The 13,456-nt window shown below is 44.7% G+C and overlaps 1 protein-coding gene across 6 annotated transcripts in view; it reads right to left on the reverse strand.

Annotated features, from left to right (window-relative positions):
• Positions 1-2,716: 2,716 nt before the first annotated feature.
• Positions 2,717-13,456, reverse strand: part of AGO1 (argonaute RISC component 1) — a 35,432-nt gene continuing 24,692 nt past the window's right edge. For 4 of the 6 annotated variants that reach the window (XM_035698760.2, XM_035698761.2, XM_035698758.2 and 1 more), the window contains 7 exons: positions 12,676-12,835; positions 12,401-12,491; positions 10,946-11,140; positions 9,142-9,276; positions 8,499-8,600; positions 7,764-7,963; positions 2,717-7,524 (listed from right to left, as the gene is read on the reverse strand). In XM_035698760.2, coding sequence (XP_035554653.1) covers positions 7,416-7,524; positions 7,764-7,963; positions 8,499-8,600; positions 9,142-9,276; positions 10,946-11,140; positions 12,401-12,491; positions 12,676-12,835 — 992 coding nt within the window. In that variant the 3' untranslated portion in view covers positions 2,717-7,415. The remainder of the gene's footprint in view (positions 7,525-7,763; positions 7,964-8,498; positions 8,601-9,141; positions 9,277-10,945; positions 11,141-12,400; positions 12,492-12,675; positions 12,836-13,456) is intronic. The other 2 variants (XR_007402506.1, XM_049094512.1) reach the window with 2 other exon arrangements.

Raw genomic sequence — 13,456 nt, forward strand, 5'->3', positions numbered from 1 at the left:
CCGAAGCTCTTGCATCTGGAACAAATGGCAGTGTATTCCTGAAGGGTAAGCCACAGTGGTCCAAAATCCTTGATATGGTATCCTGAGGAAGGAAGGCAGTCGTGGTACTAACGTGGAGAACTTTTAAATATGCCTCAGCCCCAGAAAGTCCACTTTTCCAGTTTAAAGTTAAGAGTACTTCTGTCATGCTCTGCAACTTCTAAGCTTGCCAGGTTTCCTCAACCTGTAGCCAGAGGAATAAATTGGCTTGAAAGCTAGGAACAATTAGGGACAGCTGTTTGCTACAATTCAATGATACCTTCCATTCAAGCAGTGCAGACAGCAGTCTAGGGAAGGCCTGGGATCAGAACTTGAAAGTCTTCTCTTTGCACTATAACCCTTTCATTTAACCACCAAACCCTTACTGCCATGAGATTCTGGGGTTTGCTACGCCAAAAGATACCCAACAAATACCCTGCCTCACTCTGCTCCAAGGCACTTCCTAGACAAGAATGTGCTACAGTTTATGTTGCCAACTGACACAGCAAAGGAAAGGCTGCTCAACCAATACTAAAGAGGGAATGTCCAGGGGTATTCAGACAAGCCTTTACTCAAAATCTTGAGCTCCAGGACCAGACAAATCAGGATAGTGGAAGCCCACTATCTTTTTCTCTTGAGCAGCAACCAACAGTCAGAATCTGAAACCTTTAGAATCTCAATCATTTCTAAAACTAAAATTTATGGCAAAAATGTGTCATGATTACCCTCCCACTTAACTCTACTAAATACTTTATTTCTGCTTCATTAAGGGTCATAGATTTATTTCGAGTTTTATTTCAATTGGGAAAAATCTCCATGTTCCAATCTGTTCAAGTTCGATCAATCTCACCAACCCTGGCTGCTGAAAAGGAGCTGGGTACGGCTGGCTTGCTTCCAAGGGCATCTGACAGGTGGTAGACACAGGTTAGCTTTGCAATTTGAAAAGTCACAACACTTGGCTTCCAGAGGAATGCTAGGCCCATTTATGTACACACTAGCTGCTACTGAAAATTTCTCACTAGGTCCTGTGCCAGAATCCATCTCTGAGCCATCTTCCCCCAGTACACAGAAATAACAGTGCTCTAGCAATACCAGGGAGGAATGCCAGAATTTACATGCTTGACAACTGTACCATCAGCTTAAGGTACAAAACCATAAAACCTCCAAGCTGGGGTGAGATTAGGAAAAGATGATGGTAATGGTAATCTGGTTAAGTTTCTACTTACCTGAGAGTCAGGTCCATCCTGTGCACTCAGTATCACTTCTTGACTCCCTCTCTGTATTCATGAACCACAAATTTCTAGATCATTTCAATTCTATTCACAAATATTGATCCCTTGATATATGCTACAGCCCTGAGGTGACAAAAAATGAACAATGTAGTTTTGGCTCCTAGAAGTTCACAGGCTCTGGGAAAACACGTCATGAAAATAAATAAAGCAAGCTGCTAAGTGCTATCAAGTGCACTGGAACACCATCTAGGACACTGGTTAGGAACAAAATTAGGTTTGTTTATTTTATTCTTTTACAAGTATCTCCTGAGGACAGGAGGAAGGTGGAGGTGGAGGTGGTGGTTGTGGTGAACAATTCGGAAATCCTGGTCTTAGCCTTATTTAAATTAGGTTTTTTCAATGCTCACTTTCAAGAAATACTGGAGAATGACCACATAGTTGTAAGATGTCAAAGAAGATGGAGTGGAGGATGGTAAACTGAGTAGAAAAAAATACCTCCTCCTCAGTGCAGTTCATGTTGTTAATTATGCCCTTCTTGGATCCTATTGCATTCTAACTTTTCTCCTACCTCATTAAGTAAAAACTAAACAAGGTATCTAGTAGTGATTTAACAGTCTTCTTAGGCTCAGCTTCCTCTCATCCTTTAAATTGTGTTTCCTGGAGTTGGACACTATGTTTTTCTTGATCTACTCTTTTTCTAAGCCATCTTGTTCATTCCTACAGCTTTACCTACCATCTATAGGAGTATGAATCCCGTTATCTACAACTGCAGTTCTGTAGTATTCCCTGAGAACTAAAATATGTGTTTACTGGAAACCTTAAACTTGTTGCCTCATGGGAACCTCTAAACTCAGTCTTATACAAGGCGGTCTTCACAAAATTCACCATCTTTCTTCTATATTCTTCCTTCTCCCCCAGTGTTGGTTAGAAAAATGTCCCAATATACCCATTGCTCAAGCAGAAACCTGAGCGTTATTAGACTCTGCTCCTCTCTTTCCCTTCCATCTTCTATTGAGTACTATTAATTCTATCTTCTGAGCATCTCTCAAAAATCTTCCCTTTCCTATTTCACTGCTACAGCTCAATAGCCTCGTATCAGTCTCTCACCATTTGGCCAGGGAATCATTTGGCCACTCCTCTCCCCCACGAAACTTTAAGTTCCTTAAGGAGAGAGACACGGTTTTCCTCATTTTTGATCTGTGCTTGCTTCCTCCCCCAACAATACTGCTGGACACAATGCTTTGCATGGTTTGTTGAATGAAGAATAAATGGAGGGCTTGTGAAGGATTACATATTATCTGTAGTTTCAACATTCTGGTATTTTTTTTATCCACTTTCCTATATAAGTGATGGTTCTGCTCTTATAACAATCTATTAGTCTAACCTAAAATCTATCAGAGATATAATTAATCCCAACAGTTTGCTTTGCTAATGGGGCTGGGGAAAAAGAGAGAGAGAGACCGCACTTTAGAAATAGAAGCCACTGTTGTCTTTATAAAACACAGAATTGTGCTGCTGTTGCTTGCTTTAGAAGGAACTGTACATTACAGCTGTTGGGAAAATTTTACAATGGACTGGACAAGGTACAGCTCGAAGCAGGACACAAACACAAGTCTCAAAGGGAAACAAATGCAAACAAGTACACAGCTGTGGGGCTCCAGGGACATTTCCCCATCCATGCTGGACTTGAGAGGGATAAAAAGTTTAGAAACTAAAGTGAAACCCAGAGTAGTCACACATGCCCACCAGATGGCTGCTAAGTGCAACATCACACACCAATCGGGTTGGACTGTGTGCACAGGAAAGTCATTTCATTTTTCCTTATTGCTACTACACCAGGGGACTCAGTGCATTTGACACATTGTCTTTACTTGCACAATCCTTGGAGGGTTTCCTATTTTCCTTTTTAAAGAAGGAAATCTGCCTTCCCCACCTTATTCTGTTTTATTTTGAGCCCATTCCCTCCACTCCCATTCTTAGGCTCCCAAACAGCAGCCAGAGGTTCTAAGTCAGTAGGAATAGAGTAAGGGGAGAGCACCAACCTAGCCTCTCTCCCTGCCTAGGGAGAAGGCAAGTCCTAATAAAAGGGGGGAAAGAGAAAACCAGAGAATCCCTTCTCCCCAATCTGCTTAGAAGGCTAAATAGGAAAGAGTGCCCTGCATATCCCTGCCATGATCAGACTTTAAAAGGAAGGCATCCCAGCTACCATCCTGGATTGGCCGAGGCCCAGTAAATATAAAAAATAACTTCCCCCAATGTAGTTTCCAAAACTGCATTTTGGCTAGTTTGAGATGACTTTCCACCCTGAAGGGGAAGGAACTTCCATTCTTCTTTGTTACACATGATGCCAGGTCTAAAACACTGTCCACCAGCCTTGCAGATAGATACCCCATGGGCCAGCAAAGAAGTCAAATTGTCCCCTTGGCTGCCCATCCTGAGTGCTAGCCTCATTTACTGAATTCTGGACCCCAAAAAAACAGAAACAAAAACAAAAACAAAACCCATCCAAGAACATTGTTGCTTAGCCAATGAGGAGGCCTTAGTGGGGCTATCTAGTAGGTGGGAACCAGGAGGTTTTTAGGGAGATTTCATGCTTTTAGGTACCTTCCTCATCATTATTCTAAACCTAAGTTCCCATCAACAATAGCCCCAGGCTTATCCCAAGGTTCAGCAATAGCACCTCAACCCCCAATGGGTCAGACTAGACTGGAAAAATGATCAATAAACAGTGCTCTTTCCCATCTTTTATCCAAATTCTCTCCCATTTTCTTCCGATCACTTTCTTCTTCCCCCATGTCCATCCCCTAACCCCCCAACACCGGAAACCAAGTAGCTCAACCCTAGGACATCCTCAGAAAAGGGAGGCCCCAGTAGAGACATGGAACCAGATCTAGAAAAAGCAATGAGAGAAACCAACCCCAAGGAGTGGACAGGTGTGGAAGTTGTCAGAAGCCCTCCTGATTTCATGCCAGGTAGGCAGGCTTGCTGATCTGCCTTTGTATAACATCGATGGCAGTCAAGCCCAGAGAGAACATCACCAGGCTTGGAGAACAGATTCTTGGTCTTCTGCAGCCAAGGAGTATTAAGCCTGACCTTGCTAGCTAACAGTGGGATTATCATAGCCATGCAGAGAATTCATCATCACGTAGGCAGGCAGGCCAGCAAACAAGCTTAGTGAATTGAAAAAAGGAAAAGGACAACAGGGAAAGAGATAAGTAGAAAAGAGAGGCAAGAGAGTAGAATGAAGGGAGCAAGAGACCTGTCCAAGAGGATGAGGCTGGGGTCCCCCCAACACTTTCTCAGAGCACAAGTAAGAAGCACCACTTAACCAAATCCAAGAAATCCAAAGCTTGTTGCTAACACCACTTCTCAAACTGCATGCACCATCTTTCAAACAAGAATAATCCTCAAGGTCAAGGATATTTTTCAAGTCTCAAAGATTAAAAAAAAAGAAATCAGAGCAAGAAGTCATTTTCTTGCCATTGCCCAAACTGCTTCTCTTGCTTTTTTATTTCATGAATGGCATGTGCAATGCCCAAGGGCTAAAAAATGCTTTTTAAGCCCCAGCTCAAAATCCAAATGGAGAGAGTGAGGCAAAGAGAGAAAAAGGAGAACATAAACTTGTTGCTGAGAGTAGGTGGTTACCACCAGCTCCCTATGGATATTTGCAAATGCTGGTGAATGACTGGACCCTCCAGGAACAGTGCCCTGATCCCAGCCCCTAAATGCACCCAAAGAAGAGAACATGCAGAGCCCATTGTCCCAAGAGAGCTCCCCTCCCCAAAGGGTGACTGAACACGAAGTAGACACTATATGAAGGCGATGGACAGGGCAGATGGAGTGTTGGCATCACTCTCTTTAGGCACTTGTGTAAGGAATGTAGGCTCTCCAGTGAGCTGCCTCCTCCCAGAGCCCTCCATTCTGTTCTTCAGCTGGGCTGTGCCCATGGGGCATCCCATGCCGTAGCCAGTAGGGAAGAAGTAGAGGAGGAGTTACTCAACAGTCCTGATGCCTTCTCCATAATCAATGTTTGTGCTACGTTTTGTGAAGTTGCTGAACAAAGTAGCCAACCAGAACAGAACCTGGGATAGACTGTTTTGCATAGCAAATCTGGGTCTGTACAAGGGCTGCTGGAGAGGGGAAATGGTAGCTCTAAGCACACAGGCCAGGATTCAGACTGGCCTCCAAGCCTGAGCTAGGTCTAAAGTGTCATGGCTTCATCACCAGATTGGGGCAAACCCAAGCCCAGGCTCCTCACAAAGAGGAACTTCCACACTGAAGCTGCAACTCCTCATCCCAAGCAGTGGGATAGGAAAAAAATGAACAGTTAAGGAAAGAGGGGGCCTTGCCTCAAGGCCAGCAGGCACCAAGCTAGAAACCCCCTACTTTTCCAGTTCTGCAAGATAGCCAAACCCCATCTTTATCCAGGGAGACAAAAACAAAACAAAACAAAACAAAACAAAGGCCCATGCCACCCACTCACATGCCCTAGTGGGAAACTGGGAAAAATTCATTTGTGTAAACAGAAGCGATAGGGAGCAGCAAAATCCCCCAGCCTGTCCACAGGACACACTGGAATCTGGGATGAGCCAAAGTGTCAGAGAACAGTCTAGAGAAAGGGAAGATGCACTTGCAGGAAGAGTACAGGGCAGTGCAGAGGAGGGCGCCTACAGCAAGAAAACGATATTATCTGCACAGGGGAAGGGTGGAGCCTGAGCCCCACCTTGGGGAGATAACCACTCTCCCTACCTAGCCAGGCCAAAGAATAAGTCAGGTACATAGTTCCTTCTGATGGCTCAATGTTTCTGGGATGTAAACTTATTGGGCATGGGAGGGATTTCCAGATTTTGGCAACAGACTCAAGTTATGGTATAAAAATAACATTTAGTTTTTGCTCTTTTTTTTTTTCTTATTTTAGACCTAAAGATCATTTGTTATAAGACACCCCAGTTAAGAAATATTGAAACATAATCGACTTGACCATCAGGGGAAAAAAGAAGCCAAGAATGAGAAATGCGATGTAAGTAACTCCAGACCCAGGCAGGTGGGAAGGCTGGGGGGGGGGGGGGGGGGGGGGGACGACGACAGGGAGAAAAGGAGGCGTCAAGTGGAAAGGCCAAGGGCCAGTCATCTCAGCAGCTCCTAGACTTGTCATGTCTGAAAGTGCAAATGTCAATGGACTTTAACCATCTTGAGGTTGTGATCTTTTTAAAAGCTCAATGAATATGGAAGTTAATTCCTTTGAATGCAAAGTAGCTGGCGCTCTGGCTAGAGGCTTGTTGGGTTAGGGGTATTTCTTCCCCACCTACCTCCTCTCCCACCCCCACCCCATCCCCCCAAAGAAAGGTACAAAAGGTTGCAGTTCTGCAGCATTACCGTTACAGGGAAGGCACTGGTTACCCACCAGTAGGCGGAAGGAAGACAGGGTCGTGTCACTTCAGAGCTAAGTGCCATAGTGCCTTAAGTCTTACTAGGGGCTGGATGTCTGTCAGGGAGGAGGTGTAAGGTGGGGTAGACAAAGTAGAGAGAAAGGAATAAGGGAAAAAGGGGTGTCAGCTGGGGGAGGAGCAACCAAAATCATTAGCATTAAAAATCTTCCTACAAACTGGATTTTCAACCCATTAAAACATCTAGTATTCTAAAATATTGATCTGGGTCTGGTTTCGTTTTTCCTCTTAAACAAATCTAGACCTTTTCTGATTAAGGCTCCTAAAAAATCCTTCCCTCCTCCCACCCACTTTCTCAAGCCCCTCACTCTCCCATCTAAAGTATCAAACCCAAACCTACCAGCTTTTGTCCGCGGGGCTGCAGAGCCGACCTTAGCAAGCTGTCAGGCATGAGTCTTTAGCACTGTGAGTCACATGAGACACCTGTGTGTATGGTGGGCACCAGTGCTGCCCCTCTTGGTCCAGTGGGGTCAGGGCCAGATGTGACAAGATGGGTGGAGGGGTGGGGGTCATGAGGTGGACATCAAAGATTTCTGGCTGGTGGTCTGGCTTACTGGCCCTGTTCCCCACCCTTTTGCCCCCTTTGTAGAAGGAAACAAGGCCTTCTGAACTCCTCCCTACCCTCCCTCCTCCTCCTTGCTTCCTCTGGATTTGGGCGGCACAGCTCTTGGGGCTTGGAAAGCTTTCTTCTATCCAGTGAGGTAACAGCGTTCTGCCTTCAAGCGAAGTACATGGTGCGCAGAGTATCCTGGTGAACCTGCACGGCTTTGGCCAGGGCCTGGGGGTCCCGCCCATTGCTCTGCCCCGATATGTGGCTCCCCTCTCCACTGAAAAGCAAAAATGAAAGAAGTCCTTCCTGGTGCACTGAGCTGCTGCTAATCCATTCCCCCATTCAGAGTACCAATTCCCATACCAAGTTAAGAGAAAGCCCCAACCCAGATTTGGGCATATGAGCCCAAAGATACCATATTATATAATATTCATTTCCTTCTGCCCAAGGAAAGTTGAGAGGATCTAGTACCAGAGGCTGATGCTAAAGGAAAGCCACCTTGATCCTAGGCCTCACCTGTCATGTTCCTTGTCCACTAGGTGGTATCGTGCCCGGAAAGCCACCAGGCGGGCATAGTAGGCAGGTGCTGGGATAGAGACGGAGCGTGTGCATCGTACGTAAGTGTGGCACAGCTGGTACGTCAAGATCTGGAGCTCATCCGCTGTGAAACGGTTGTCATCCCAAAGGACATAGTAATGTGATGGTCGGCTGGTGCCCTGGGAAGATAGGAAGGTGAGGGGGCCCCAGGTTGGGCAGAAGGGATGGCCAATGCTAAGGAATAGGATCACTATTAAGAGTGTGGTGGGGGATCCCTGGGTGGCTCAGCAGTTCAGCACCTGCCTTCCGCCCAGGGCGTGATCCTGGAGTCCTGGGATGGAGTTCCACATAGGACTCCCTGCATGGAGCCTGCTTCTCTCTCTGCCTGTATCTCTGCCTCTGTGTGTGTATGTGTGTGTATGTGTGTGTGTGTGCATCTCATGAATAAATAAATAAAATCTTTAAAAAAAAAAAAAGGAGTGTGATTGGGTTGGAAGACGCACACACAAAGCTACCTATGTCACAAAATACCCTTGTTACGGGCAATCCTGCTTAAGATGCTCAAAATGTACTTCTGTTCATATACGCTAAAAGCTTATTAAGAGAATAATCCTGTTCTGAATGCCCTCAGTGACACCTGATATATTTTAGAGACAATGGGAATAATCAATTCATTTTTGACCCATTGGAAACCCCTGGACATAGCCCGGCTACCTGGATGCCTGCATGGCTGCACAGATAGAAGTCGAACTCAAATGGGTGGGTGATGTTGGTGTCCACAGTTGTCCCAGCTGGGATGTTACCACTCTTCCCAATCTGTATAGAGACAAAGACAACCAAGATCCCAAGATCCCAAGGTCTGCCTGGCCCACCAGAATCTCAAAAGTAAAGCAGAAGTTGCTGTTCCTAGAGGATATTAGATATTAAAATAATGGGCTTCTACTGTCACACAGACCTGATTTTACCATTCATTAGCTGTGTGACTTTAGCAAGTCATTTAACTTTTTTGAGGTTAAACTGGAGGTAATAATACCTACCTCACAGGGCTGCTGTGAGGAAGACACCTCGTACAGTGTCTGACATATAACAGAACTTCAATAAATAGTACTTCTCTTTTCTTCTCTGGGAGCTGGTCTATAGAGGGGTCTACAGGTGAGGGAGCTAGGAGGAAGGAGCCGGACTATAAAGGCAGGAGGGGACAAAAGGAAAAAAGGGAAGGACAAGAGCTGGGGGAAGGGGCCAGAGACAACAGACAAACCAAGGATTAAATCCCCAAATTTATCTCAAGGGCTTTTTCCATATTAAGAGAAGGGACACAGGATAAGGGTATGAGTGGCTTCCTCAATCTCTTACTCACTCGTTCATTCTTGTCAGCACAAAAAAGGCGGGTATGATGGCGTTTCTGCACTACAATGTAAGTGATCCCAGGCTGGTAGTCCTTTTCCAGTTTGATGCAGGCATCACGAATGGCCAGCAGCTCATAGTGCAGGATCTAGGCACGAGTGAGAAGGGAGACAAAGAGACATATAGCTTCTCCTAAGTCACATCTGTGTGAACTACGAGGTTGCCATTTGTATATGGCTTTTTGCTCAGTCTCTTTATAAGCTGACACCCAACCATCACAGATGACAGAGCCTTCCTGTAAAATTTGTCTTATACTCAGTTGCCATGATATGTTGCTAAAAAACCTTGGTTGGGAGGCTGGCATCAGCAGAGAGCACTCACCTGGTTCATATATAAAAAGACACAGAACCAAAGTACACAGACATCACTAATATCACAATGCCCAAAGTAAGATCAATTTCAGAATCAGGAGGATAATAGGAATTCCCCCTGAGCTCTAAGAGCAGACAGTGCTGAGATCACCAGAGAAGAGCAGACACATAGTTCAGGAATTGATACAGAAGGAGTAGATGAATTCAGTCCTACAAAGAAGCAGGATTATAAGAAAATGGGCTAAAGAAGAACCCACAAGTAAATAACCATAGGCAATAGTTGCCTTGTGGCCTTAGAAGTCAGATATAGGGAGTCAAAACTGTATGGTAGAAAATGGACGGAATGGAAATCAATTAGAACTAGGTTTAAACCCAAGCTTTATTCAGTTATATTCCTATTAGCAAGCTGCTTAACCTCCTAAGTCTCATTTTCTCCACATCTACTAAAGTTAGCCTCACAAAACTGTTGTGAAAAGTGTAACAGATTAATTAAGTAAAAGTATAAAAAACCTAGTAGGGGCTTAATAACTCCTGATTGCTTTGCTAAGCAGTTTGAATTTTATCCCAAGACTATGTGAAGCTACTAGACATTCCTGAACAGAAAAATGATAGTATAAATTTGTCTGCTGTTTTAGGGAAGACTGGATGACTTAGAGAAAACTGAGAAATGGATGAGAGCATAAACTCAAATCACACCAATTTGTCTGAATCCCAGTTCCACCATTGTTTAGCTTGGTTGACACTGAAGATATCATTTAACATTTCCAAGCCTCAAGTTTCATCATCTGTCAAATGGGATAATTATTATTTCATAGAGTTTTTCTAACCATTAAGTAGAACACATATGAAGTGCTTACCACAATTCATAGTACATAAGAGGTGCTCAATAAATAACAGCTGTATTAATATTAAGTGGTAGTCAAGGAAACCAGTTCATTATATACTCTGAACAACAGAATATGAAGACTTGGCAGGGACAAAGAATAGGAGGAACATTCTGAAGGAAGCTCAACAGCAGTAATTCTCAAAGTGTGACCTCCAACCAGCAGCATCACCTATGTAGGAACTTGTCAACTACAAATCCTAGGAGCACCTGGGTGGCTCATTCAGTTAAGTATCTGCTTTTGGTTCCGGTCATGATCCTGGGGCCCTGGGATCAAATCCCACATCAGGCTCCCTTCTCGGTGGGGAGCCTGCTTCTCCTTTTCCCTCTATCACTCCCCCTACTCGTGCTCTGTCTCTATCTCAAATAAATAAGATCTTAAAAAAAAAAAAAAAGGAACTATAAATTCTAGGGACCATCCTAGGCCTTACTGCCATTTAGCAAAGCTCTCAAAGTACCACCTCCCAATGCCAATAGCTTTAAAAAAGGGAGCAGTACTCTCTGCACCCATTAGGCCCTTTGGCCCCAATGTGAAGGTTTTCTTCACCTACTTTGGGCCCTACCTGGGGGAGCTGGCCTTCAGGAACCCCATCTCGGTAGAAGATGATGCGGGTAGGCTTGAAGCGGGTAGACTTGTAGAACTGGATGAGCAGCTCACGCACCATGTAGGATAAGTCTTCAATGATCTCCTGCCGGGGTCGCTGCACCCGCACAGTAGCACAGTAACGGCTGGGGTGGGCATCCATACTGCCTACCACCTAACAATCAAAGAGGCAGGATCAGCCTCCAGAACTTCCACCCTCCCAACACTGTTAGGATGTGGATTTGGGGAAGGCTTCTTAGCAAGAAAACTATGCAATCAAATTAGTAGGGTTTTGGATACAATGAGTCCTGGTTTCAATCTCTATCATGCATGCAGAAGTTATTTAATCCATCTGATCTTCTTTTTCCTCTCAAATAGATAAGAATGCCACCTGCTTACAGTGCTACTCCTTGCAGGGATGCCTGGGTGGCTCATGGGTGAGCATCTGCCTTTGGCTCAGGGCATGATCCCAGAGTTCTGGGATCGAATCCTGCATTGGGCTCCCTGCGGGGAGCCTGCTTCTCCCTCCACCTATGTCTCTGCCTCTCTCTGTGTCTCTCATGAAAAAATAAGTAAAATCTTCTATAAAATTAAATTAAAAAAAATAAAACACCTTGCATAAGACCTAGCCCACAGTAAGTACTTGGTAAGTTCGATTTTCTTACCCCTTGCAGGAGGGTAATGTGAAGGTCTGGCACTACCAACTCAAAGAGCTACAAGTTTGTCCTTTTCTCAATTTAAGTACTAATCTACCCAGTAATCACAATGAAGAGTGTTCCTGCAGGAGGTAGGAGTAATATCATTTTCAAAGGGGACGTGGCCAGAGCCTAGGATGGACGGCCACAAGGAAAACAAGGATAAGCATAGCATAGTATTTACCTGCATTTACTGTGATTAGCCCCGTTTGCCTAGAGAAATGTGAGGGTTGAGAAAAGAGAAGTGGGAAGAAAGGCCTGATCCCTAGCAATTCAGAAGCCCCTAGGGATGGGGAGCAGAGAAGCTAGAGAGGGATTGGAAAGACAACTAATCTATTAGATGGATCAGGGGTAGGGATGGGGAAGAGGAAAGAACAGTCAGTCCCAGCAACTAGGTAACCACGTTAAAAAGGATTTCAGAGAAGAGATATGGTCTTTCCTATATCCCAAAAGTGGGCATGGAGAGAGAGAGAGAAATTTGAACACAGAGCAAGAGTGATGGAGACTGGTCAAAGTCTCTGGCCACCGCCTACACTCTCACTGCTCTCTCTGAAAAACAGATACCATACAGAGTTAGTTTAATGAAGATACCAAGGGAGTGGTTAATGGGGATGATCAGCTGGAAAAAAAGTTTTTATGAAGGGTCAAGCATCAGAGCTGAGGCAAGGATATTATGTGCAGTCTTCGAAGCTCAGAGCTAAAATGAGAACCTTAAGAAGAAGCTGGAGAGTATCACTCACTGCTGTGATAGAAGGTTTTTTCCCATCCCCTGCTGGGGGGTGTGTAACATCTGCTCCCAGGAATATCACTGGCTGTTGAAAGACGGCAGAGCTAAACAAAGAAGAGAAAACAAATGGTGAGGAGTTGGATCTTCTCTTCCTGGCACCATCTAGTACCCATTTTGGTCATCTCTCCCTTGTGTCTGATTCACTCTGCCTGGCCAGAGTCCTATCGTTTTGACAATCCCCAACATGGTACCTTGCTTGACGGGGCAAGTGGGCAACAGAGATCATACCGCTGGTGTGGGACTAGGATGTTGTTAATGCCACCAAGTTTGACATTGATCTTCAGGCAGAGGTTGGATAGAGTCTGAGGCGAGGTCTTGACCACATTCTTCACTTGCACACACTGTGTAGCCATTCCCAAAAGTGTATCTCCAACACGTTTCACTTCAGCTATAAGCAGGGAGAGAAGTAATTAGTGCGTTCAACAAATATTTACTGAATGCCGATTAGATGTCAGGCAGGATATAAGAAGGTAAGAATACAGTGATAACCAGAAACATAGAGTCCCTAATCATAGTGGTTACTGTCTAGTGACTAATCTAAAAATCATGAGAAGTACAACAATGATAAATGCTACAATAAAAAACTTCATGAAGGTATGAGAGCATATATCAGGGGATAATAACCCAGCCAGGAAAGGACTAAATAATGATAAAAATGAAACCCAGTGGTGGAAAATCATTAGAAGAGGGGTGGAGTTGGGAGAGCATTCCAACCAGAGGGAACGGATGCAAAAATGCACTCTGATAGGAGTTCTGCTTGAGAAACTGAAAAGCTGGGTAGCCCGGGTGGCTCAGTGGTTTAGCGCCACCTTCAGCCCAAGGCGTGATCCTGGAGACTCGGGATCGAGACCCATGTCGGGCTCCCTCCTGCATGGAGCCTGCTTCTCCCTCTGCCTGTGTCTTTGCCTCTCTATCTCTCTCTGTCTCTCATGAATAAATAAAATCTTAAAAAAATTTTGAGAGAGAGAGAGAGAGAGAGAGATAGAGAAACTGAAAAGCCAAAGTAACT

The sequence above is a fragment of the Canis lupus genome, chromosome 15 (genome assembly GCF_003254725.2).
Source record: "Canis lupus dingo isolate Sandy chromosome 15, ASM325472v2, whole genome shotgun sequence".
Classification (NCBI taxonomy): Eukaryota; Metazoa; Chordata; class Mammalia; order Carnivora; family Canidae; genus Canis; species Canis lupus.